At 43.0% G+C, this 25952-nt stretch overlaps 1 protein-coding gene across 4 annotated transcripts; it reads left to right on the forward strand.

Moving 5' to 3' along the window:
* The first annotated feature begins 253 nt into the window (after positions 1-253).
* LOC139544568 (protein zer-1 homolog) lies at positions 254-25499 on the forward strand. Of its 4 annotated transcripts, none has more exons than XM_071351850.1 (16): positions 254-410; positions 1174-1515; positions 1850-2000; positions 6549-7009; positions 7372-7539; positions 7768-7882; positions 8104-8250; positions 8501-8674; positions 15730-15945; positions 17239-17280; positions 17599-17718; positions 17873-17988; positions 18298-18486; positions 18757-18854; positions 19161-19263; positions 22023-25499. In XM_071351850.1, exons 2-16 carry the CDS (start codon positions 1349-1351, stop codon positions 22078-22080), a joined length of 2325 nt encoding a protein of 774 aa, XP_071207951.1. In that variant the 5' UTR covers positions 254-410; positions 1174-1348; the 3' UTR covers positions 22081-25499. The 4 variants fall into 4 exon arrangements, with proteins under 4 accessions (XP_071207951.1, XP_071207952.1, XP_071207953.1 ...); XM_071351851.1 differs by having other exon boundaries at positions 261-410; positions 1177-1515; XM_071351852.1 differs by lacking the exon at positions 254-410 and adding an exon at positions 504-643.
* The last annotated feature ends 453 nt before the right edge of the window (positions 25500-25952 follow it).

Here is a 25952-nt window from a genome sequence, read left to right on the forward strand (position 1 = left end):
TACTTTGCATTATTTGATGTAAATAATAATTATAACTAATCTTTGCACTAGCTATGTGCTATGCTTTTTGCACTAGCTATCACTTATTTTGTGTTCAATGCCAGATCTGGTTACAAGTTCATTATAACTCACCAGTTAGATAAATACCCTCCCTATCCCAAATGTTGAGAGGATTTAACGAACAATGACCATGCAGCAACATATACCTAGCTACTTTCATAAAATGCAAGGAGAATTGTGTTTCTCATTACCTTCCCGTTCCCATGAAGCAATTAATTGCAACACATGAACCGGAAAGGGAGGTTGTTTTGTTGACACGGGCCAACACGAAAAACAGAAGAGAACATAAATGATTCAAAAAATATAAATTAATTCAATCAACCAATGAACTATCCGTGTGCAAAGCTAAGGTATGATAGTGTCCGATAAACCGTGCAAATGAGCAGTGTTGACAAATCGTGTATATAGCTAGCTAGATCACCAAACATATATTCGCCAGCAGGCTAGCTACAGTAACTACGTGCTAGCGTTAGCTTAGCTAGCTAGCAATGGATTTGATGTAGCTACAGTAGTTAGTTAGCACAATAACTATTTGTCATGATTGCAGGTTACACTTTACATGTATGATACATACAGTTCCCCTGTAAATATACATTACTACTTTACACTTTTGATCTAGCTACCTCTAGTTAACCACCAAAAAGCGTATCTGTAATTCGTAATAACTCAGCTAGCTACCTAACGTGGCTAACTAATTAGTTATCTCAAAAACAACAGTTAGTTAGCGGCTAGTTCACAATCATTTGTACTTTATCAATTTGTCGTTGTGTTTAACGTTAGTAGCAAGTTAGCTAACTAATTCAATTAAATCAAATAGCTAACTAATGTTTCAGAAGCCGCTAAACTAGTTAGATAAATATTTAAGCTTGCTTCCGCAAACATTCTTTGCTAATTGATTGACATCAAATTCATGTCATGGAGGTGAAGCCTGTCATTACATGTTTTGCCATTTTGATTTATAGTCCTAAATACAGTTAGTTTGGCCACGTAGCTGACAAACTGCTATGACATATTATACTATTGCCATTTCCCTAAATATGAAGTATAATTGTAGATGTGTATCAAAGCAATGTCAAGTAGCCTAATGACTCATGATAATAACTTTGTCTCCAGCAGCTTCTTGTATGCCTAAACCCTAAACTAGGGAGGTTTTGAGCACTCTGCCTCTTCTGTGACCACCTCGTGTATCCTGATGCCTACCCTTTGAGAGCTTCCCAGCACCCACTTCCTGAGGCCACCCGATTTGCCCTGTTGTCAAACAGAGGGGAAGGGAGAAGCAGCATCCGACATGGCGGCCAAAGCAGGGGACAACCCCGACAGCCTCATGGCGCTGTCCACGGCCTTTTGCCTGAGGAACCTGAGGAGGACCATGTGCTACCTGGGAGACGGGAACAAGCTCTGCCTGCGCTCTGATGTCTTCCTGCCCAGCGAGATCTGTGACAAGCTGGTCAACACGTACGTATAATTGGGATTTGGGACAGGTCCTAATCCTAATGGTCAATTAAGCATGTGGCTTGTAAATAAGTAAGCAGGGTAGTTTAAACACAATTTTTCGCACAATGGTTTTCTTGTTGGTTTACCTCATGTTATGTTGCTATTGTTTTATGAGGTGTAAAGGATGATTTTGTGATCAATCACTTTATTAGCTGTGAGCTTGGATTTGGATCTTGCAAAAAAAATCTAATTGTAATGAAAATGCCAACCATAGTTTATGTTCTGACAAATGATCAATTTGATCTTATGTCTTAAATAATGATTTCTCTGCTGTTTTATGTATCCATCTTCACAGATACATGGAGCTGGTACATTCGGACAGTAACTTTGAGCCGCAGGACGGCTTTTTCCAGCTGTTCTCGGACCCGCGCAGCACCAGGCTCACCAGGGTGCAGCTGAGGGAGGACCTTGTGCGGGACAGGGACCTGGAGGCCATTGGGAAACAGGTGGGACATAGTGGAGATGGTCTGATCCCAGATCTCTTTGTGCTGTATAGCCCCTAGAATTAGGAATTAGAATACTAAAATGGACTTGAACCTTCTGGAACTTTGAGGGTTTATGCCCCTCTAGTAATTTAATACAATATCTATGGTATAGCCCACATGGACCATATGAGTTGGCTATACAGTACAAACAGATCAGAGACCAAGCTATAGGTAGACTGATTTCCCTAAAATGCCACTCCAACGCCTTCCATGTTGTTTGTGGGACTTTATGTCCTCCAGAAGAAAAAACTGCCGGCCCACCTATTTCTTGCAGGAAAAACACAAGCAAGAAGGCAGCAGGGGCACTGATGGGATTTATTAATGTTTTCACCATCACTTGAAGTCTCATGAGTGCCCCAGCTGCCTTCTTGCTTGTGTTTTATCCTGCAAGAAATAGGTGGGCCGGCAGTTTTTTCTTCTGGAGGACATAGTCCCACAAACAACATGGAAGGTGTTGGAATGGTTTCTCCAAGCACCTTAGGCCCAAGCTAACCTCTATAGATATAAGCCATGATGATACCTCCTCTCTATTCAGGACAATACCTCCTTTCAAATCAGGACCAAAACCACATCCAGATGCACTGACACAAAAAAGTATAAATAAAGGAAAACTATTTTTTAGTATTTGTTTCATTAGTCCATTGTTGACATAGTCCCAAAATGTTGTACTTGTCAGAAATCAAGTTCAAGGTATGTAACTTTCAAAATACAGAAATCATACCTGTATGATGCATTTTGCAACTACGTTAAGGCAGCTTATGGTAGAGAAATGAACATTAAATTATCTGGCAACAGCTCTGGTGGACATTCCTGCAGTCAGCATGTGAATTGCACTCTCCATCAACATGAGACATCTGTGCCATTGTGTTGTGTGACAAAACTGCACATTTTAGAGTGGGCTTTTATAGCCCCCAGCACAAGGTGCACCTGTGTAATGACCATGTGGTTTAATCAGCTTCTTGATATGCCACACCTGTCAGGTGGATGGATTATCTTGGTAAAGGAGAAATCCTCATTAACAGGGATGTTAACAAATTTGTGCACAATTTGAGAGAAATAAGCTTTTTGTGCGTATGGAACATTTCTGCGATCTTTTATTTCAGCTCATGAAACATGGGCCCAACACTTTCCATGTTGAGTTAATTTTTTTACTTCAGTATACATAGTAATAACGTTTGATGTGAAGGCCTATCCATCCTCTGTAATGGCCAGGAAGACCTTGGTAAAGGACACCAACAACTGTCACCTTGTTCAGGTGTCATCACACCCTCCCAACTCTGTAGGCTAATTCCTTGACATGCAGGCACCACCGTGGACTTTATTGGGTAGTTCAGCTACAGGTGTTAACATAGACTAATGGACTAGTGAGTTAACACTGCAGAAGTTGATAGTAACACAACTATGAGGGGATGGGCAAGGGACAGATCTTGGGTCACAAACCGCCTCATGCTTGTTAGTGTCACTTAACATGCTACTGTATGGCCAGAATTAATCATTGATACCACAGGTGTCTGCCTCATATACCCCACCAGAGGAATGCATCACATAACTTAGCTCCAATCAGTGCCTTAGGAAAGTATTCAGACCGCTTGACTTTTTCCACATTTTGTGACGTTAAAGCCTTATTCTAAAATGTATTAAATCGTTTTTTCCTCATCAATCTACACACAATACCCCATAATGACAAAGCAAAAACTGGTTTTTAGACATTTTTGCTAATTCATTAAATATAAAAATGGAAATATCACATTTTACATAAGTATTCAGACCCCTTTACTCAGTACTTGAAGCACCTTTGGCAGGTGGGTATGATGCTACAAGCTTGGCACACCTGTATTTGGTGAGTTTGGCCCATTCTTCTCTGCAGATCCTCTCAAGCTCTGTCAGGTTGGATGGGGAGTGTCGCTGCACAGCTCTTTTCAGGTCTCTCCAGAGATTTTCGGTCGGGTTCAAGTCCGGGCTCTGGCTGGGCCACTCAAGGACATTCAGAGACTTGTCCCGAAGCCACTCTTGCAGTGTCTTGGTTGTGTGCTTAGGGTCATTGTCCTGTTGGAAGGTGAACCTTCGCCCCAGTCTGAAGTCCTGAGCGCTCTGGATCAGGTTTTCATCAAGGATCTCTCTGTACTTTGCTCTGTTCAACTTTCTCTCAATCCTGACTAGTTTCCCAGTCCCTGCTGCTGAAAAACATCCCCACAGCATGACGCTGCCATGTTTCACCGTAGGGATGGTGCCAAGTTTCCTCCAGACGTGCTGCTTGGCATTCAGTCCAATGAGTTTAATCTTGATTTCATCAGACCAGAGAATCTTGTTTCTCATGGTCTGAGGTTCTTTAGGTGCCTTTTGGCAAACTCCAAGCGAGCTGTCGTGTGCCTTTTTACAGAGGAGTGGCTTCCGTCTGGCCACTCTACCATAAAGGCCTGATTGGTGGAGTGCTGCAAAGATGGAGTGTCCTTCTGGAAGGTTCTCCCATCTCCACAGAGGAACTCTAGAGCTATGTCAGAGTGACAATCGCGTTCTTGGTCACATCCCTGACCAAGGCCCTTCTCCCCGATTGCTCAGTTTGGCAGGACAAACAATTTTAGGAAGAGTTTTGGTGGTTCCAAACCTATTCCATTTAAGAATGATGGAGGCCACTGTATTCTTGGGGACCTTCAATGCTGCAGAAATGTTTTGGTACCCTTTCCCAGATCTGTGCCTCGACACAATCCTGTCTCGGAGCTCTACGGATAATTCCTTCGACCTCATGGCTTGGTTTTAGCTTTAACATGCACTATCAACTGTGGGACCTTTTATAGACAGGTGTGTACCTTTCCAAATCATGTCCAATCAATTGAATTTACCACAGGTGGACTCCAAGTTGTAGAAACATCTTAAGGATGATCAATAGAAACAGGATGCACCTGAGCTCAATTTTGAGTCTCATAGCAAAGGTTCTGAATACTTATGTAAATAAGGTACTTCTGTTTTTAATAATATTTTGATAAATTAGCAAAAATGTCTGAACCTGTTTTTGCTTTGTCATTATGGGGTATTGTGTGTAGGTTGCTGAGAATTTTCTTTTTTTAATACATTTTAGAATAAGGCTGTAACGTAACAAACTGTGGAAAAGGTCAAGGCATCTGAATACTTTCAGAAGGCGCCGTAAGTTAGTACATTTTCCAATTGCCCCCATTATTCTGTATAGGCATATTAGTATATACCGCCAATAAGAATTATTATTATGAAACCAAACCGCGGCTTTCAGATCTTGGAGGGGGATATAGTGTTAGGGGTTATGGCCATGTATTCAAGCCATATATGGGCTATTCACTTACCTTTTTAGAAGGCACACACACACTGCCTAGGCTAAATGCTGTGTGTGTGTGTGTGTGTGTCTCACTTGCACACACACATACTCACAGGTACTTATAAAAGGTCAATTGGCCCTTCACCGGTATTGAAGCTGTTCAGTGTGTCTGTGTGGATGTGTTCCATCTAGTCATGCACACTGGCCCTGGGGGGAGGAGATAGAGGGCTCTTACATTCCTCCTTTAATACTCTCCCATAAACAGGCTTTCATTTTACGGCTGTGTCTACGACTATGTCTATAGCTCCCGTAAACCAGCCTGTATCCTTTTAATGTCTGGAACACTTTTCTGTCAAATGACTGGAGCCTTCAACAATTGAAGGCACAATCCATACAAATATATTTTCCTGAATACACACAAGTCCAATGGTATAAGGAATTATGATGTAGTTATAATGTATTATAAGACTTGTCAAGAGCATGTATAAACCTGCCTTATCTCATAAGAATGATCCTGACGAAACAGCCATTTTGAGTCAGATAATGTTATAAGCCTTATTATAAACTGGGTGGTTCGAGCCCTGAATGCTGATTGGCTGAAAGCCATGGTATATCAGACCATATACCATCGGTATTAGAAAACATTTATTTTTACTGGTCTAATTACGTTGGTAACCAGTTTATAATAGCAATAAGGCACCTCCGGTATTTGTAATATATGGCTGTGTCCTAGCACTTCTCGTTGTGTCGTACGTAAGAACAGCCCTTGGCTGTGGTATATTGGCCATATACCACACCCCCTTGGGCCTTATTGCTTAATTATATGGCATTATAAAGGCACATAAATTATTATTAAGTTATTATATGTTAAAGTATTATACCTGCAGGCTTTAGGTAAAGTGTTATCAAACGGATCACTTGCCTTTCTGCATGACCAATTCGGGGAAACAAATCAGAGTTTATTTGTCACGTGCACAGCATACAGCAGATGTAAACAGTGCAGTGAAATGCTGATTAGCAAGCTCTTCCTCAGTGATGTTCAGTATCAAAGGTTAAGAAATAGTAAGTCCAGAATAGCATCACTTAAAAAGACTACAGACTCAATACTAGGTCAGATTAAGAAAACACACAAGAATATCCGCTAAATACAAGGTCAGTACCACATAGGCTAAACAATGAAACTGACATTCAACCTGTTTGATTTGAACTGACGATTCCCCCAGGACTTGATAGAGCTTCACCTCACCTACTGCAACAGCCTATCAGCACGCAGCCTAAAGACTCTGGCTAGCTTCCGCCAGACCCTAGTCTCCCTCAGCCTGTTCGGCTGCAGCCACATCTTCTACCGCAAGGGTGGCGCCCCGCTGGCGTGCAACGAGGATGACGAGGAAGAAGAGGAGGAGCAGCAGCGGCCTGCCTCCAGACAGGCGCTGGACACAGACTTCAGCTTCCAGGGCTTCAACCGGCTGCGGCTGCTCAATCTGGGGGGTCTGCCTGAGGAGGTGGACCCCGAGGCCCTGCTCAAGCCCCTGCCGGCCCTCACCTCTCTGGACCTGTCCGGGGTGCAGCTGCCCAGGGCTGCCTTCCTGGCCCAGTGGAAGGAGAGGCTGGCCTCGCTGGTGCTCTACAATGTGGACCTGTCAGAGGAGCTGGTCAACACAGTGGTGGAGCTGGGACACCTCAGGTGAGCTGTGAGGGGCAGGGTTTAATCTTGGTACAGTAACTGGGTAAAATAAACTGGTTTCTCTTTCGGGGCCCTTGTTTCTGGAATAACCATCAGAATTTGCTTGATTTAGGAACTTGAGAGTTAAAGATATGCTGCCCGATACTGTGTGTGTGTAATTGTTTTCAGTCCAGTAGACCATGCCTAGGTGATAATTACAGATGTACCGTTTTGAGCAATAATTGATCAAGAACTGTTGATCTGTTAATAACTCAGTTAATAACTCAACTTGTCAACTTGAATTCTCTAAATTAAGTCAACATCACTCTTTGTGCAGTAGGCTTATAAAATGGTCTGTACCCTTCTCTCTTTGTGTTCCCCAGGCACCTGGATATCTCCCGAGAGCGCACCTCCAAGTTCAAAATGACCCGTAAGATCCTGACGGCCATTGTGCAGGGCCTGGTCAACCTGGTGTCGTTGGACATCTCAGGCCACATCATGCTGGACAACTGCACAGTCCCACACCTCGAGGAGGCCATGGGACGTCCAAGGTGAGCCACTTGTGTGACATAATTCGTGAAGCATCTATAAAGTCCTTATGAAGACTTTGTGTATGATATACGTTCTGACTTGCTTGCTAAAACTATGTCATGTAAATAGTAGGACTGGTTGATGTAATCTCTCTTTCTAAAAAATATGTGTACGTTTCCCATGTTATGTAAATATGACAGACTCATGTGTTCTCTTTCTCTCTCTGTCTTTCTTTCTGTCTCTTTCAGCATTGAGCCCTGCAAGAGCAGCATCTACCCTTTCCAGGAGCTGAAGAGACCTCTGCAGTTTCTGGGGCTCTATAACACCACTCTTTGTAATGTGACGCACATCCCTGCGTACAAGGTGAAGTTAGACCTGGAGAGCTACTGGCCATGCAGGCTTTTGCCCCAGCCCATCACTAACATCAAATGAATCAACTAATTAAGGTCTTGGGATTGTGTTATTATAGGGTTAGACCAAAAACCTGCACGCCCAGTAGCTTTCATGTCTCTCGTGTGTGTGTCTGTGTGTATGTGTTGTTGTCGTGGTGCTTAATGCTTCACGTCTATTGTGTCCCTGTTTAGGTCACAGGCTCCAAGAATGAAGACCAGGTCCTGAATGCCATCGAGGCCTACACAGAGTTCCGCCCGGAGTTGGCCCACCGTGCAATCAACCAGCTGTTTGACATCGCCAGGATACAGCACTGCAGCCAGCTACTGCGGGCACTGCAGGTTAGGGACCTTTTTGATTTAAATGAAAGTGTCCGAAAATGTAACCTTGAATGCTTTAGAAAGGGTGATTGACATCAAAGTGGAAAGTTACTTTAGTTAAGTCTCTTTCATTTTAATACTGTAGGATCCCACTTCTGACACCAATAAAGTTTGAAAAACAGCTAGCTGTACTTTCATTTATTTGACCGAGTTACCTTTCAAGGGTTCATTATCAGTTTATCCCCTGGCTGTTTTGTTGTGATCCCCCCAGCTGGTGATTGCTGCACTGAAGTGTCATAAGTACGAGAAGAGCGTCCAGGTGACGGGCAGCGCGGCCCTCTTCTACCTGACCAACACTGAGTACCGCAGCGACCAGAGCATGAGGCTACGCCGGCAGGTCATCCAGGTGGTGCTCAACGGCATGGAGCAGTACCAGGAGGTCACGGTAAAGTCAAGTCTCTCCCCTCAGTGAAACTGCAATGTTAATTCCCTTCACAAATTTAAAAGGACTGGATTGGTATGAATTAGGGCTGAAGGAGTTTAATCATAGGGGTGTGCAGAGTACTCGGGCAAAAGGACTATTGTAAAAAGGATTTGGGGAATTTTCTGGATACGATTATGATCAGAGTATTTTTTTGTTATTATCTGTGATTGGAAAATAAGTTATTTTCAGCTGCCAGGCGCCTCCCGGGTGGCGCAGTGGTCTCAGTGCTAGCTGTGCCACTAAATCAAATTTTATTAGTCACATGCGCCAAATACAACAGGTGAAGGAAGACCTTACAGTGAAATGCTTACTTACGAGCCCCTAACCAACAATGCAGTTTAAAATTTTAAAAATATAAATAAATAAAAGTAACAAGTAATTAAAGAGCAGCCGTACCGGTACAGAGTCGATGTGCGGGGGCACCGGTTAGTCGAGGTAATATGTACATGTAGGTATAGTTATTAAAGTGACTATGCATAGATGATAACAACAGAGAGTAGCAGCGGTGTAAAAGGGGGGGGGGGGGGGGCAATGCAAATAGTCTGGGTAGCCATTTGATTTGATTTGATGTTCAGGAGTCTTATGGCTTGGGGGTAGAAGCTGTTTAGAAGCCTCTTGGACCTAGACATGGCGCTTCGGCACCGCTTGCCGTGTGGTAGTAGAGTGAACAGTCTGTGACTAGGGTGAATGAAGTCTTTGACAATTTTTTGTCTCTGCCTCTGACACCGCCTGATATAGAGGTCCTGGATGGCAGGAAGCTTGGCCCCAGTGATGTACTTGGTCGTACGCACTACCCTCTGTATTGCCTTGCGGTTAGAGGCCGAGCAGTTGCCATACCAGGCAGTGATGCAACCAGTCAGGATGCTCTAGATGGTACAGCTGTAGAACCTTTTGAGGATCTGAGGACCCATGCCAAATCTTTTCAGTCTCCTGAGAGGGAATAGGTTTTGTCGTGCCCTCTAAACGACTGTCTTGGTGTGCTTGGACCATGTTAGTTTGTTGGTGATGTGGACTCCAAGGACCTTGAAGCTCTCAACCTGCTCCACTACAGCCCCGTCGATGAGAATGGGGGCGTGCTCGGTCCTCTTTTTCCTGTAGTCCACAATCATCAACTTAGTCTTGGTTACGTTGAGGGATTGGTTGTTATTCTGGCACCACCTGGCCAGGTCTCTGACCTCCTCCCTATAGGCTGTCTCGTCGTTTTCAGTGATCAGGCCTACCGCTGTTGCGTCATCGGAAAACTTAATGATGGTGTTGGAGTCGTGCCTGGCCATGCAGTCATGAGTGAACAGGGAGTACAGGAGGGGACTGAGCACACACCCCTGATGGGCCCCCGTGTTGAGGATCAGCGTGGCGGATGTGTTGTTACCTACCCTTACCACCTGGGGGCGGCCCGTCAGGAAGTCCAGGATCCAGTTGCAGAGGGAGGTGTTTAGTCCTAGGGTCCTTAGCTTATTGATGAGCTTTGAGAGCTCTCTGGTTTTGGAACGCTGAGCTGTAGTCAATTAATAGCATTCTCACATAGATATTCCTTTTTGTCCAGGTGGGAAAGGGCAGTGTGGAGTGCAATAGAGATTGCATCATCTGTGGATCTGTTAGAGCGGTTTGCAAATTGGAGTGGGTCTAGGGTTTCTGGGATGATGGTGTTGTGAGCCATGACCAGCCTTTCAAAGCACTTCATGGCTACAGACATGAGTGCTATGGGTCGGTAGTCATTTAGGCAGGTTACCATAGTGTTCTTGGGCACAGACACTATGGTGGTCTGCTTAAAACATGTTGGTATTACGGACCCGGACAGGGAGAGGTTGAAAATGTCAGTGAAGACATTTGCCAGTTGGTCAGCGCATGCTCATAGTACACGTCCTGGTATTCCGTCTGGCCCTGCGACCTTGTGAATGTTGACCTGTTTACAGGTCTTACTCGCATTGGCTGCGGAGAGCGTGATCATGCATATTTCAGTGTTATTTGCTTCGAAGCGAGCATAGAAGTAGTTTAGCTCGTCTGGTAGGCTCGTGTCACTGGGCAGCTCACAGCTGTGCTTCTCTTTGTAGTCGGTAATGGTTTGCAAGCCCTGTCACATCCGACGAGCATCAGAGCCGGTGTAGTGCGATTCAATCTTAGTCCTTTATTGACGGTTTGCCTGTTTGATTGTTCCGTCGGAGGGCATAGTGGGATTTCTTATAAGCTTCCGGGTTAGAGTCCCACTCATTGAAAGCGACAGCTCTAAACTTTAGCTCAGTGCGGATGTTGCCTTTAATCCATGGCTTCTGGTTGGGGTATGTACGTACGGTCACTGTGGGGACGACGTCATCAATGCACTTATTGGTGAAGCCAATAGCTGATGTGGTGTACTCCTCAATACCATCTGAGGAATCCCGTAACATATTCCAGTCTGTGCTAGCAAAACAGTCCTGTAGCTTAGCATCTGCTTCATCTGACCACTTTTTTATTGATCGAGTCACTGGTGCTTCCTGCTTTAATTTTTGCTTGAAAGCAGGAATCAGGAGGATAGCATTATGGTAAGATTTGCCAAATGGAAGGCTAGGGAGAGCTTTGTATGCATCTTTGTGTGGGGCTTAAAGGTGGTCAGGAGTTTTTTTCCCCCATCTGGTTACACATTTAACATGCTAATAGAAATTTGGTAAGACGGATTTAAGTTTCCCTGCATTAAAGTCCCTGGCCACTAGGAGCGCCGCCTCTGGGTGAGTGTTTTCCTGTTTGCTTATGGTGGAATACAGCTCATTGAGTGTGGTCTTAGTGCCAGCATCAGTCTGTGGTGGTATGTAGACAGCTACGAAAAATACAGATAAACTCTTTAGGTAGATAGTGTAGTCTACAGCTTATCATGAGATACTCTACCTTAGGCGAGCAAAACCTTGAGACTTCCTTAGATATCGTGCACTAGTTGTTATTTACAAATATGCAGTTTAAGTCAGAAGTTTACATATACCTTATCCAAATACATTTAAACTCAGTTTTTTACAATTCCTGACATTCAATCCTAGTAAAAAAGTCCCTGTCTTAGGTCAGTTATGATCACCACTTTATTTTAAGAATGTGAAATGTCAGAATAATAGTAGAGAATTATTTATTTCAGCTTTTATTTCTTTCATCACATTCCCAGTGGGCAGAAGTTTACATACACTCAATTTGTATTTGGTAGCATTGCCTTTAGATTGTTTAACTTGGGTCCAACGTTTCGGGTAGCCTTCCCCAAGCTTCCCACAATAAGTTGTGTGAATTTTGGCCCATTCTTCCTGACAGAGCTGGTGTAACTGAGTCAGGTTTGTAGGCCTCCTTGCTCGCGCACGCTTTTTCAGTTCTGCCCACAAATGTTCCTTAGGATTGAGGTCGGGGCTTTTTAATGGCCACTCCAATACCTTGACTTTGTTGTCCTTAAGCCATTTTGCCACAACTTTGGAAGTATGCTTGGGGTCATTGTCCATTTGGAAGACCCATTAGCGACCAAGCTTTCATTTCCTGACTGATGTGACTGATGTCTTGAGATGTTGCTTCAATATATCCACATAATTTTCCTTCCTCATGATACTGCCACCCCCGTGCTTCACGGTTGGGATGGTGTTCTTCGGCTTGCAAGCCTCCCCTTTTTTCCTCCAAACATAACGATGGTCATTATGGCCAAACAGTTCTATTTTTGTTTCATCAGACCAGAGAACATTTCTCCAAAAAGTATGATCTTTGTCCCCGTATGCAGTTGCAAACCGTAGTCTAGTTTGTTTATGGCGGTTTTGGAGCAGTGGCTTCTTCCTTGCTGAGTGGCCTTTCAGGTTATGTCAATGTAGGACTCGTTTTACTGTGGATATAGATACTTTTGTATCTGTTTCCTCCAGCATCTTCACAAGGTCCTTTGCTGCTGTTCTGGGATTGATTTGCACTTTTCGCACCAAAGTACGTTCATCTCGAGGAGACAGAATGCGTCTCCTTCCTGAGCGGTATGACGGCTGCGTGGTCCCATGGTGTTTATACTCTGTACAAACTATTGTTTGCTCCCAAGGATGAACCAGACTTGTGGAGGTCTACAATATTTTTTTGAGGTCTTGGCTGATTTCTTTTGAATTTCCCATGATGTCAATGAATTAGTGAATTATAAGTGAAAGAAATCTGTCTTTAAACAATTTTTGGAAAAATTACTTGTCAGGCACAAAGTAGATGTCCTAACCGACTTGCCAAACCTATATTTGGTTAACAAGACATTTGTGGAGTGGTTGAAAAACGAGTTTTAATGACTTCCGACTTCAACTGTACATAGTCCGCCGCCCATTGTCTTACAAGACGCTGCTGTTCTATCCTGCCGATACAGCGTATAACCAGCCAGCTGTATGTTGAAAATGTCATCGTTCAGCCACGATTCCGTGAAACATAAGATATTACAGTTTTGAATGTCCCGTTGGTAGTTTAATCTCCTGCGTAGGTCATCGATTTTTGTTTCCAAAGATTGCACGTTTGCTACTCAAATGGAAGGCAGTGGGGGTTTATTCGATCTCCTACAACTTTTCAGAAGGCAGCCTGCCCTCTGGCCCCTTTTTCTCCGCCTTTTCTTCATGCAAATGATGGGGTTCTGGGCCTGTTCCCGGGAAAGCTGTATGTCATTTACGTCAGACTCGTTAAAGGATAAAAAGGATTCTGCCAGTTCGTGGTGAGTAATCGTAGTTCTGATGTCCAGAAGTTATTTTCGGTCATAAGAGACGGTAGCAGCAACATTATGTACAAAATAAGTAAAACAATTGTTACAAACAAAGCAAAGAAACAAACCAAAAAAACACAATTGGTTAGCAACACGTTAAACGTTAGCCTTCTTCTCCGGGTGCCATCTAGAGATCCTGGTTCGAGTCCAGGCTCTGTCGCATCCGGCCGCAACCGGGAGACCCATGGGGCTGCGCACAATTGGCCCAGCGTCGTCGGGGTTAGGGCAGGGTTTGGCCTGCAGGGATGGCTTGTCCCATCGCGCTCTAATCTAATTGGCCCAGCGTCGTCGGGGTTAGGGCAGGGTTTGGCCTGCAGGGATGGCTTGTCCCATCGCGCTCAAATCTAATTTTATTGGTCACATACACATGGTTGTTAGATGTTGCGAGTGTAGCGAAATGCTATGCTTCTCGATCCGACAGTGCAGCAGTATCTAACAGGTAATATCTAACAAATTCCACAACAAAACCTAATACACACAATCTAGTAAAGGAATGGGATGAGAATATATAAGTATAAAATATGTGTATGAGCAGTGACAGAACGGCTAAGACAGTATATACATGAGATGAGTATGCAAGATATGTAAACATTCCATTTATTAAAGTGGCCAATGATATCAAGTCTGTAAGTAGGCAGCCAACTCTCTGTGCTAGTGGTGGCTGTTTAACAATCTGATGGCCTTGAGATGGAAGCTGTTTTTCAATCTCTCTGTCCTAGCTCTGATGCACCTGGATGGAAGAGGGGTGAACAGGCAGTGGCTCGGGTGGTTGTTGTCCTTGATGATCTTTTTGGCCTTCCTGTGACATCGGGTGTTGTAGGTGTCCTGGAGGGCAGGTAGTTTGCCCCCGGTGATGCGTCGTGCAGACCGCACCACCCTCTGGAGATCCCTGCGGTTGTGGGCGGTGCAGTTGCCGTACCAGGCGGTGATACAGCCCGACAGGATGCTGTGAATGTTAGGGAGGGTTTTCGGTGACAAGCCACATTTTTTCAGCCTCCTGAGGTTTCAGCCTTCTTCACCACACTGTCTGTGTGCGTGGACCAGTTCAGTTTGTCCGTGATATGTACACCGAGGAACTTAAAACTTTCCACTTTCTCCACTGCTGTCCCTTTGGTGTGGATAGGGGGGGGGGGGGGGGGGGGTTGCTCCCTCTGCTGTTTCCTGAAGTCCACGATCATCTCTTTTGTTTTGCTGACAGCATGTCCCCAGCTAGCCATGTTCCGTGAAACTGAGTATGTTACTCTTTGGAAAGCAACTCTTGCCTTAATTTCATAAACTTTGTTAACTAGGGACTGGGCATTAGTGAGTAATATACTCGGAAGCAGTGGGTGGTGTGCGTGCATCCAAAGCCTCACTAGAAGACCGCTCCGGCCCCCTCTCCTCCAACGACGTTGTTTTGGGTCTGCTTCTGGAATCAGTTCAAATGCACTCTAACACAATCGCCAGGTGTACAGTGTTTCCTCTGACACATTAGTGTGGCTGGCTTCCGGGTTAAGCGGGCATGGTGTCAAGAAGCAGTGCGGCTTGGCTGGGATGTGTTTCGGAGGACGCACGGCTCTCGACCTTCGCCTCTCCCGAGTCCGTACGGTAGTTGCAGCAATGGGACAAGACTGTAACTAACAATTGGATACCACAAAATTGGGGAGAAAAAAAAGCTGCCAGCACGCATCTTTCTTATGAAACTCAAACAAGTGCAAGCACTTGGAAGGGGCTACATGCTCTAAGTAATTCAACTGGCTAGTTCTGCTGTCCGTAAAGAAATGGGTGGGCTGTAGCTTGATTCTGCTGCTACGATTGGATAGAGCGAAGCTGTATCGCCGTTCACGCGCTTCATAATTTCACCGGTCACTTCTCCTTCATCTATTGGTCCGCAACATTTAGGTGAGTACCAAATGGCGAGGACCTTTGCTAGCAAGCTATCAATGTGTATAATGTCTTACAAGTAGAGTGACTGTAGGAAAAAAACATGATGCTCGTTCTTGGTGACAGCACTTGTCTCCCCGCTGCAAGTTGAGAACACACACACACACATCTGCTGCTCCTGATCTGCAGCTTTCTTGATCTATATAAGCTACAGTTGTAACTTCTATTTAGGCATTTTAAAAACTTTTTGCAGATCACGAGTATCATCTGATCTATCAACTGTCAATTTACGAATACGATTATGGCCAGATCGGCACACCCCTAGTTTAAACCATATTCCTCACTCACATTCCCGTTTTCCTCTTCCCTTGTTTAAACCATATTCCTCACTTCCTCACACATTTCCTCTCCCCCCCTCGTCTCTCACCTCCCCCTTTTCTCCCCCCAGGTTCAGAGGAACTGCTGCCTGACACTGTGTAACTTCAGCATCCCCGAGGAGCTGGAGTTCCAGTACGGCCGGGTCAACCTGCTGCTGCTGAAGATCCTGGAGCCGGCCCGGCAGGACGAGTCCATCCAGCGCATCGCCGTGCACCTCTGCAATGCCCTGGTCTGCCAAGTGGACAACCATCACAAGGAAGCTGTGGGCAAGATGGGCTTCGTCAAGGTAGGAGAGACTGCTATTTTGTTTGATATAGGTAAACAATCGAACAAACACACACTTGTACATTGCACACAAGATGGGCTTTGTCAAGATGGGGAAGACTCACATTGATAGCCATAACCTTATACACAAATTGGTACACTTGTCACTTACACACATTCCAGGGTTTCTGTAAGGAAAATGTGGCGCCGGACATTGACCGGTAGCATTTTAATTTACCGGACCCATATGCACTGGATGAGTAACCTGATTAGGGCGTCCACCCACAGTGCTCAGAATGACAGAAATCACATTTATATTATGGTAATTCATATTAACAGAACATGCAAGTCGAGGGAGCAACGTTGTGCGGTCCTTCTTACCGAATTGTGATGTGCACTTTGAAGATGTTAGATTAACTATCCACATTTACTTATCCTCAGCCAACAAGATGAGTAACGAACAGCAAAATCACTAGCCTATGTCAATCTACTATCCCCATAGCAGAAAAGTTTACCTATTCTATTGGCTAGTTTACCGAGAAAGAAATAGCCTATTCCAAACAAAGTCTGGGACCGTTGTGAGAAGATAGATCCCAAATTCATACAACCAGTAGGCCTAGGCCACATAAAAGTCTGATGCAACAGATCAGAATGTTTAGCTTGAAATGTTGATTAACTATTAATTCTTCACATTCTAAGCGCAGCAATGTGCATAAGGCAGTAGGCTACACGCGAATGTTTGTTCCATGATGCAATTAGCGGTGAAACACGGGTTCATGTGACAAAGATGAAAATGTCAGTTTGAAATTTAGAAAGAGGAGAGATCTAATATGCAACAACTAGCATGGGTTGCTAATATGACTAGGCTTGTGCCTTTGGCTCATTGCAAAGTGGTGTGTGAGGTGCAGATGAAGCCTGCTTTCCTTTGCCTATGTTTGCTGTTTGAGATGCTGTAGCAGCAGCAAATCTGCTGCCTGACAGATTTTCTGCTCAAAGGCTCTGTATCTGTATGCGTGTGATAAATAAGATACACAATGAGTATACTGCACACATACGGCAATCTAATTCCACTACATCGACTGGTATTTCCATCATTGAAGAGGCCAAAAAGCAGCATTTCGCAATGGGATTTTTTCTTCTCCCGGACAATTGGCCAGCGACAATTTTATTTATTAAAACAAAAATGTATCTGCCAAAAGCTGGCTATTACCGGCTAACGGAAACCCTGACGCATTCGTACATTCACTCATGTGTTTTGTGTGTTTTGATGTGTTTTGTGAAGTCATCTCTTGGGTTATTTCTTTTTTTTCTTCAGACAATGTTGAATCTAATACAGAAAAAGCTACAGGACAGGATGGTGAGTAATGTTTTGTTTCTTTAACACCCCTACCATTCCACAAGTGCAGACTCCTTCCTACATCTCGTCTGAAATGACCTCGCAGAACCTGCAAACTGGATTGAGCCACATCACAATCATATTGTCATGAGTCATAGCTCTTAGCTCATTCCAGACCCAATGGTATTTTGACATGCAACCCTTAAGAAAACATTGCATGTGTTAAGCCAATTCAAGTGTACTGTCTGGAATGGCATTGCCTGGCTGACTGATGAGTCTACCTAGAGATCACTTTGGATAAAAACATATGCCAACTTAATTTTGTTTCTCTTTCTACAGTGTGACCAGGTTATGGAGTTCTCCTGGAGCGCACTGTGGAACATCACTGACGAGACTCCAGACAACTGTCAGATGTTCCTCAACTGTAGGGGCATGAGCCTCTTCCTGGACTGCCTGAAGGTTAGCTAGGGCATCTCACCTTTCATAACCACCAAGTGATTTGTTAAAATATACAATCAATGTACTCCATCTGAAATTAAATAAATACAATTCCTTCTCCCATTATGCAGTGCCTTGCTTGTGTATCACCTTTTTGTCCTCCACTGCCTCTCAGGAGTTTCCAGACAAGCAGGAGCTCCACCGTAACATGCTGGGGCTGCTGGGTAATGTGGCAGAAGTGAGGGCTCTGCGGCCACAACTCCTCACCCCACAGTTCATCTCTGTCTTCAGGTAAGAGAATGTCCATTGTCTGTATTGAATGGTTAAATGCAGTATTGACTGATCCTGCTGCCATCTTGGACCATATTGTATCAAGCGTCTCAGAGCTGGAGTGCTGATTTAGGATTGGTTTTGCCTTTTGGATCACAGTGAATAAGATTACATGGACAGGGGGGACCTGATCCTAGATCAGCAATTCTACTCTGAGACGCTTGATACGTACGGTCCCAGATCTGTCTTGCAATAGAAATTTTATCTCATTGAGACTAACCTGGATAAATAAAGCTGGATTCTGCTTTCCTGACTGTTCTGTGGTGACAGTGACCTGCTGGACAGCAAGGCGGATGGGATCGAGGTGTCCTATAACGCGTGTGGGGTGCTGTCCCACATCGTGTTTGATGGGCCAGAGGCATGGGGAATGGAGGAGCCGCTGAGGGACACGGTCATGGACAAGATGATGGCTGCTATCCAGAGCTGGGATGTCACCTCCCGCCGGAATATCAACTACAGGTAAACAAAGAACTCAATGGAGATGAGTCTCTGGAGACAGTTACAATTGTCACTCTGGAGACAGTTACAAATGATCCCAACTACAATTGGATATATCCTCAGAAAATTATATAAGTAGATTGTCAGGGAAAGATTTAACTATAGCTGAACTTGTAAAGCAACCTTTTAGACATGCAAATGCATTTCACTTTTCATGTATACGTTTTCCGAATGAACACTTGAATTAACTCATATTTTCTGAATTAACACTCCCACCCCTTTTCTTTTCAGATCCTTTGAGCCTATCCTGCGCCTGCTGCCCCAGAGCATCGCCCCAGTCAGTCAGCATTGGGCCACGTGGGCACTCTTCAACCTGGTGTCAGTCTACCGTGAGTATCAATACAAAGACGAATCCCGCTTTTGACACCAGCAAGTTGCCAGGTAAACTCGCTTATTGGTGTCAGCGTTGGGCTCAGTCTTTGCCACATTGTATCAATTTGAGAGACCTCCGAGGTCAGTTATTTCTTTAATGTTTATTGATGCATTATTAATAGCATAATTGTGGATTCACTTTTGGAGTAATTGTTTTTGAAGGGAATACTGCCCACTACCCACACTTTGTCGCTCATCAGGGAAAGATCTCTGCTTTCTAGCAAATAATTATTCTCGCTTATTTTCTTCCTCTCATCCCTCAGCGAGTAAGTACTGCCCTCTGCTGGTCAAGGAAGGAGGGATCGTGCTCTTGGAGAAGGTGCTGGAGCTCCAGACATCACACGAAGAGACCAAGGACATGGCGCGGTATGACCTCACCTATTAACCCACCCAACCTTTGAACTGATCAGTAAAGCAATGAAAATAAGCCATCCCAGAAAAGTGCTCAAAATAGCCCACGTTAACATATGCAGCTTAAGGAACAAGGTTCATGAAATTAATAACTTGCTAGTAACAGATGGCATTCATATTCTGACTATCTCTGAAACTCACTTAGACAATACCTTTAATACAGTGGTAGCACTACAAGGTTATAACATTTATAGAAAAGACAGAAATGCCAGTGGTGGAGGTGTTGCTGTTTTTATATTCAGAACCACATTCCTGTAAAGATTATAGAGGATCTAATGTTAAATACTGTTGAAGTAATATGGCTACAGGTTCATCTGCCTCACCTAAAGCCCATTCTGGTGGGAAGCTGCTATAGACCACCAAGTGCTAACAGTCAGTATCTGGATAACGTATGTGATGTCAACAGAGCGGTATGTGATTTAGATATTGACTGGCTTTCATCAGGCTGCCCACTCAAGAAAAATCTTCAAACTGTAACCAGTGCCTGCAACCTGGTTAAGGTTATCAGTCAACCTACCAGGATAGTTACAAACAGCATAGGAATGAAATCATCACGTATTGATCACTTCTTTACTAACGCTGCAGAAATGTGCTTGAAAGCAGTATCCAGATCCATCGAATGTAGTGATCGCAATATAGTGGCCATATCTAGGAACACCAAAGTTCCAAAGGCTGGGCCTAATATAGTGTATAAGAGGCCATACAATTTTTTGTAGTGTTGTTAATGGAAAGAATATTTGTTGGTCCGTGGTGTGTAATGAGGAGCAAACAGACATTACACTTGACACATTTATGAAATTGCTTATCCCAGTTACTAATAAGTACCCATTAAGAAAATGACTGTTAAAACTGTTAAATTCCCTTGGATTGGTGTAGAATTTATAAAATTGTATGGTTGAGAGGGATGAGGCAAAGGGAATGGCAAATAAGTCTGGCTGCACAACCGATTGACAAACATTCTGCAAATTGAGAAATCATGTCATTAAACTGAATTAAAAAGAAGAAACTACTCTATGAAACAAAGATACATGACAGAGAATGATAGTAAAAAGCTTTGGAGCACCTTCAATTCAATTTTGGGGAAAAAGGCGAACTCAGCTCCGTCATTCATTGAATCAGATGCTTCATTCATTACAAAACCCACTGATATTGCTAACTACTTTAATGATTTTTTTCATTGGCAAGATTAGCAAATTTAGGCATGACATGGCAGCAACAAACGCTGACATTACACATCCAAGTATATATAACCAAATTATGAAAGACAAGAATTGTCATTTTAAATTCCATAAAGTGAGTGTGGAAGAGGTGAAAAGGGGGTCTGATAACTTGGATTGAAAATTTCTGAGGATAATAGCTGATGATATTGACACTATTTGCCATGTCTTCAATTTAAGCCTACTGGAAAGTGTGTGCTATTAGGCCTGGAGGGAAGCAAAAGTCACACCGCTACATAAGAATAGTAAAGCCCCCTTTATTGGCTCAACTAGATGACCAATCAGCCTGTTACCAACCCTTAGTAAAGTTTTGGGGGAAATTGTGTTTGACCAGATACAATGCTATTTTACAGTAAACAAATTGACAGACTTTTGGCACGCTTATAGGGAAGGACATTCAACAAGCACAGTGCTTACACAAATGACTGATGATTGGCTGAGAGAAATTTATGATAAAAAGATTGGGGGGGCTGTTTTGTTAGACTTAAGTGCGGCTTTTGACATTATCGATCATAGTCTGCTGCTGGAAAAACGTATGTGTTAGGGCTTTACACTCCCTGCTATATTGTGGATAAAGAGTTACCTGTCTAACAGAACACAGAGGGTGTTCTTTAATGGAAGCCTCTCTAATATAATCCAGATAGAATCAGGAATTCCCCAGGGCAGCTGTCTAGGCAGGCCCCTTACTTTTTTCAATCTTTACTAACCACATGCGTCTATGTGTGCGGATGACTCAGCACTATACACGTCAGCTACTACAGCAACTGAAATGACTGCAACACTTAACAAAGAGCTGTAGTTCATTTCAGAATGCGTGGCAAGGAATAATTTAGTCCTAAATATTTCAAAAACGAAAAGCATTGTATTTGGGACAAATCATTTACTAAACCGTGAACATCAACTAAATCTTGTAATAAATAATGTGGAAATTGAGGAAGTTGAGGTGCCATGGTCAAAAACTATTGATACAACAGTAGCTAAAATGGGGAGAAATCAGTCCATAATGAAGCGCTGCTCTGCCTTCTTAACAGCACTATCAACAAGGCAGGTCCTACGGGCCCTAGTTTTGTTGCACCTGGACTACTGTTCAGCCGTGTGGTCAGGTGCCACAGAGGGACTTAAAAAAATTGCAATTGGCTCAGAACAGGGCAGCACGGCTGGCCCTTGGATGTACACAGAGAGCAAACGTGAATAATATGCATGATAATCTCTCCTGGCTCAAAGTAGAGGAGAGATTGACTTCATCACTACTTGTATTTGTGAGAGGTATTGACATGTTGAATGCACTGAGCTGTCTGTTTAAGCGACTAGCACACAGCTCAGACACCCATGGATAACACCACAAGACATGCCACCAGAAGTCTCTTCACAGTCCCAAAGTCCAATGAATTGAAATGTAGTTAATAAATTGAGGAATTTATCTATTGACTTGAATTAGAATGGAGCCCAAACCGGGTGAATTAAATAAATGCTGACGCCTCCCTTCCTCTGTTTCAGGAAAGTGATGGAGCAGTGTGAGAATTTCAAAGAAGACCCAATGGAAACGGCGAGGTAGACAACGATCAGCCGAGGTCGACGTCAGGGGAGCAACACCGCTATACAAACAAAAAGGCAACTTCATAGGAACCATTGTTTACTATCTTCTCACCACAAGGGTCAATTGTGTGCATCGATTTACTGTAGAGCAGAGCAACAATTTTTTGCCTCTCGGCCAGCCTTTCTGGACAGAACCTTGTTATGCGACACTATTAGGAAGTTGAGATATGGTGCACGGAGTTGGTGTGTGTTTTATTTGTGTTGCACATGATAAGCATCATTTGTATAATGGATGTGTGTTCTCTTATTGGTTTGTTTTGCTTTTTGGTGTGCGTGCTTGTCCTTGTCTGAGTGTGAGCATGCTAGAGTGCGTGAGTGTATATGAAAGGACGTTTGTGCGTGAATGTGTTTATAATAAGGTTCAAAACACTGGGGAGATGTTTGCCTCTTTGTAAACAAAACCTAGGTTATTATTGTCTTTCTCTCCCCTTAGTCTGTTCTATTGGGTCTAGTGAGAGGCCTTCCATTATATAAGCTGAGTTTCTAACACAGCGTCATCAGAGAACTCCATTATGCCCATCATGATCCTTCTCAGATTCCTTGGTCCTCTCAGCGATTTCTGACACAGAAATTCAAAATGGATGATGCCATGAGATGTGGAAGGTGGTTAGTTTTATCCCATGCAGCACTGATCTGTGGACAGTTGTTATTGCGCAGTGAAGTTGCTATGGCTGTGGAGGCCTCTACATCTCATACTGATTGAGAGCGTAACCGTGGACTGTAACCATGACGATGACCCCGGCAGAAGTCTTCCTAGATCCTGTGGCATGGTGAAGGACTTTATTTAGTTTTTCGTTGTAGATATTTGGAGTTGTCTGTCCCATCTTTGTTTCGGTCTGTCTGTTTTTATGCTATATGATTATAAACACTCCTATGATTTAATCTGTACATCTAGGCTTGGTTCCCAATTCTTTACATACAGGTAACTGCCAAAATAAAGAAAGCACTTGAGTAAATTAGAGTTCTGATTGCTCTTATGGTGTGGGGTGCATTTTCCTGACATGGCTTAGGTCCTCTCAACCCCTTAGAGGGAAAAGTAAACGGCAAAAAGATATACACAGCCATTCTGAGTGATCAACTTCAACCTATGGTGAATAATTTCTATCCTGATTGGAGTGGACTCTTCCAGGACGACAATGCCCCCAGCCACACACACACACACACACGAGTGGTCACAATGGTTTGATGGGCATGAAAACAATGTAAGTCATATGCCATGGCTGTCTCGGTCACCAGATCTCAACCCAATTGAACACTTATGGGAGATTCTGGAGCGGCGCCTGAGACAGCGTTTTCCACCACAATCAACAAAACACCACATTTTGGGATTTCTCCAGTGCAGCTGTTTTTATCTCAATATAAAATCATTTCTGGAACTATTTTTAATTTCTCTAACTCATTTACTGCATGGTGATGTTACCATGGAAGGCCAAAACTTCCTCCCACCAAAACAAGCTGACATTTCTGGCGTTCTTTTCAAACAGCTCTTACACTGAATGGGCATTATTTTCACAATTTCACAGTATTATTCCAACCTCATAGTATGGAAATATATGTGTATAATACAGGTCAATCATGTTTTAGAGTGCACTGGGCCTTTAAGACAAATGTTGGTGTTTCTTTTATTTTGGCAGTTACCTGTATATAACCCGTGAAGACGCCAAATGAGAAACAAACCAGGGAGGACTACTGTTGGGCATATTTTGATAGATTCCAAAAACCCTATGTTCTTACATTTTAAGGAAAGTTTGAAGGTGGATTTGAAAAAACATGATTTTATTTTTCTGTCTCATGTATAAATTGTAATTAATCTCATCATGGGTCATATTTGCATTGGAATTTGATTTCTGAACAGTATGGAGTATATGGATACAATGTCCTCAACTACAAAGTCTAATTTCATATATTTTGATTTAACACATTTAGGAAAACCTGTAACTCATTTCAATACAGTTAGTTGCCATGTAAAACATCTTTGGCCTAACATTTGCACATGGTTTGGATACAAAGGTTGTCAAGTGATGTAGTGGTACACTTGGTCTCCAAACACTAGCATGTTCACGCAACATTAATTCAAGAAACCAATGCCATGATATGGAAACATACAGCATGCACCAAGTATCTGTCCTCACACGTCCAACTTTGACAATCCTCCCTTTTGAATATATCTTAAAACAGATAATATCCATTGCTTTGTTTACACTCATTTCCCCGTCCAAAACTTGATGTCAGTTGATCTAAATGTCATTAGAAAAAATACAACGTTCCAAACCAGACTGACTGTTCATTGATTGATCACTAGTGGCAGGGACGCAACTTTCACGCCCCCAGTTTTGTCATTGGAATGTGATACAAAACGATGCAACTGTGTGCTTTAGGACCATGCTGACGCCTCCAAACGGTCGGGTAGGCTGTTTGGAGTGTTTATCCGACTGGATAACTTTTAAAACATTTATTTGAAAAATTGTGTGTCCCCTACTTCTAAAACCAAAGTTGCGCCCCTGACTAGTGGTATTATAATTTTTACATTTCACATGAAGGCCCAACATGCTCAGACATGGAATTTTTCTTCTGACCCATTAGATATCAAATTAATGAATTCACTTTTTCATGTACATTGTCTTAAAAGCCTTTTTCATGTGATTCTGTATTTGTATGCCTGGTTCAACTATATTTATACTGTTCTTTCACAATTATGGTGGGAGCTTATTTTCAAATGGGAGGCCAGAATGGGCAAGGCCTATAGAAACTGAAAATATATTATACTGTTAGAAACCTCACTTCGTAGTAAGTTTATTGATGTTGGAATCTCTAATATTCAATCAATGGGCAGAGTTACATAGCACCAAAGGGAGGATGGGTTGATTTATGTAGGTCTTTTAGGCTGCAGCATCAGCTCTTTAGCACTAAATGAACATATTACAAAAGTTTTAAATGTTTTCACTATTCAGTTGTAAATTGTAGAGCATCTGAAGAAAATGTAGGTAACACTTACTTGACATCTCTGTTCTAAGTCTCCAGAAGAGATATGCCTCTTCATAATAATAGTGATATTAATATTAGACCTATAAAATATAGGCCTAAATATCTCATAAACAGTCATGTCATCTGACACAAACTCCTCTATAGGTAAGGTAGTCAATTCCCAGCTAATCATGACTGTCAACTTATTTTTCATAAGCTACAGTCAGATTTTATGACTTCATATCTGTTATATCATGCCCTTAACAATATATCATATTACAGAGGTGTCAAGTGAAACCTATGGTCAAAATGTGCATATGGCTCACACAGTTTGATTTTCTTTCAATAGCACCATCAGTTCTAGATTTTATTCCTTTCATCTCAGATGAATAAAAAATAAAGTTGGAGTGGTTATATTGTGTTTCTCCTTTGTCTTTGTCTATAGTAGATCAGATCAGGCATTGTTGGCTATGAAACTTTTAAAGGTAATGTCACCGCATTCAGGGAGACTGCATTCAAGGTAAACGTTGCATATGTGTGCTCAATCTGAAATTACCTTTACATGACAAGCGTGCTTTAACGCAGATTTACTGCTGATCGGATTGAATCCCGGCCCTAGGGTGCAATTCAATTGAGGTAAACCAGGCTGTTTGAGATGTCAATTATATAAAAGTACCCCTTGGTAGATGCACATTTTTGTGCTGGCCCTGTGTGTGGATGTATTAACCTTGTTTAAACGTTTTATTTTACCTTTGTTTAACTAGGCAAGTCAGTTAAGAAAAAAAATCTTATTTACAGTGGGTTAACTGCCTTGTTCAGGGGCAGAACGACATATGTGTACCTTGTCAGCTCAGGGATTCGATCTCG

The sequence above is a fragment of the Salvelinus alpinus genome, chromosome 18, assembly GCF_045679555.1.
Source record: "Salvelinus alpinus chromosome 18, SLU_Salpinus.1, whole genome shotgun sequence".
NCBI lineage: Eukaryota > Metazoa > Chordata > Actinopteri > Salmoniformes > Salmonidae > Salvelinus > Salvelinus alpinus.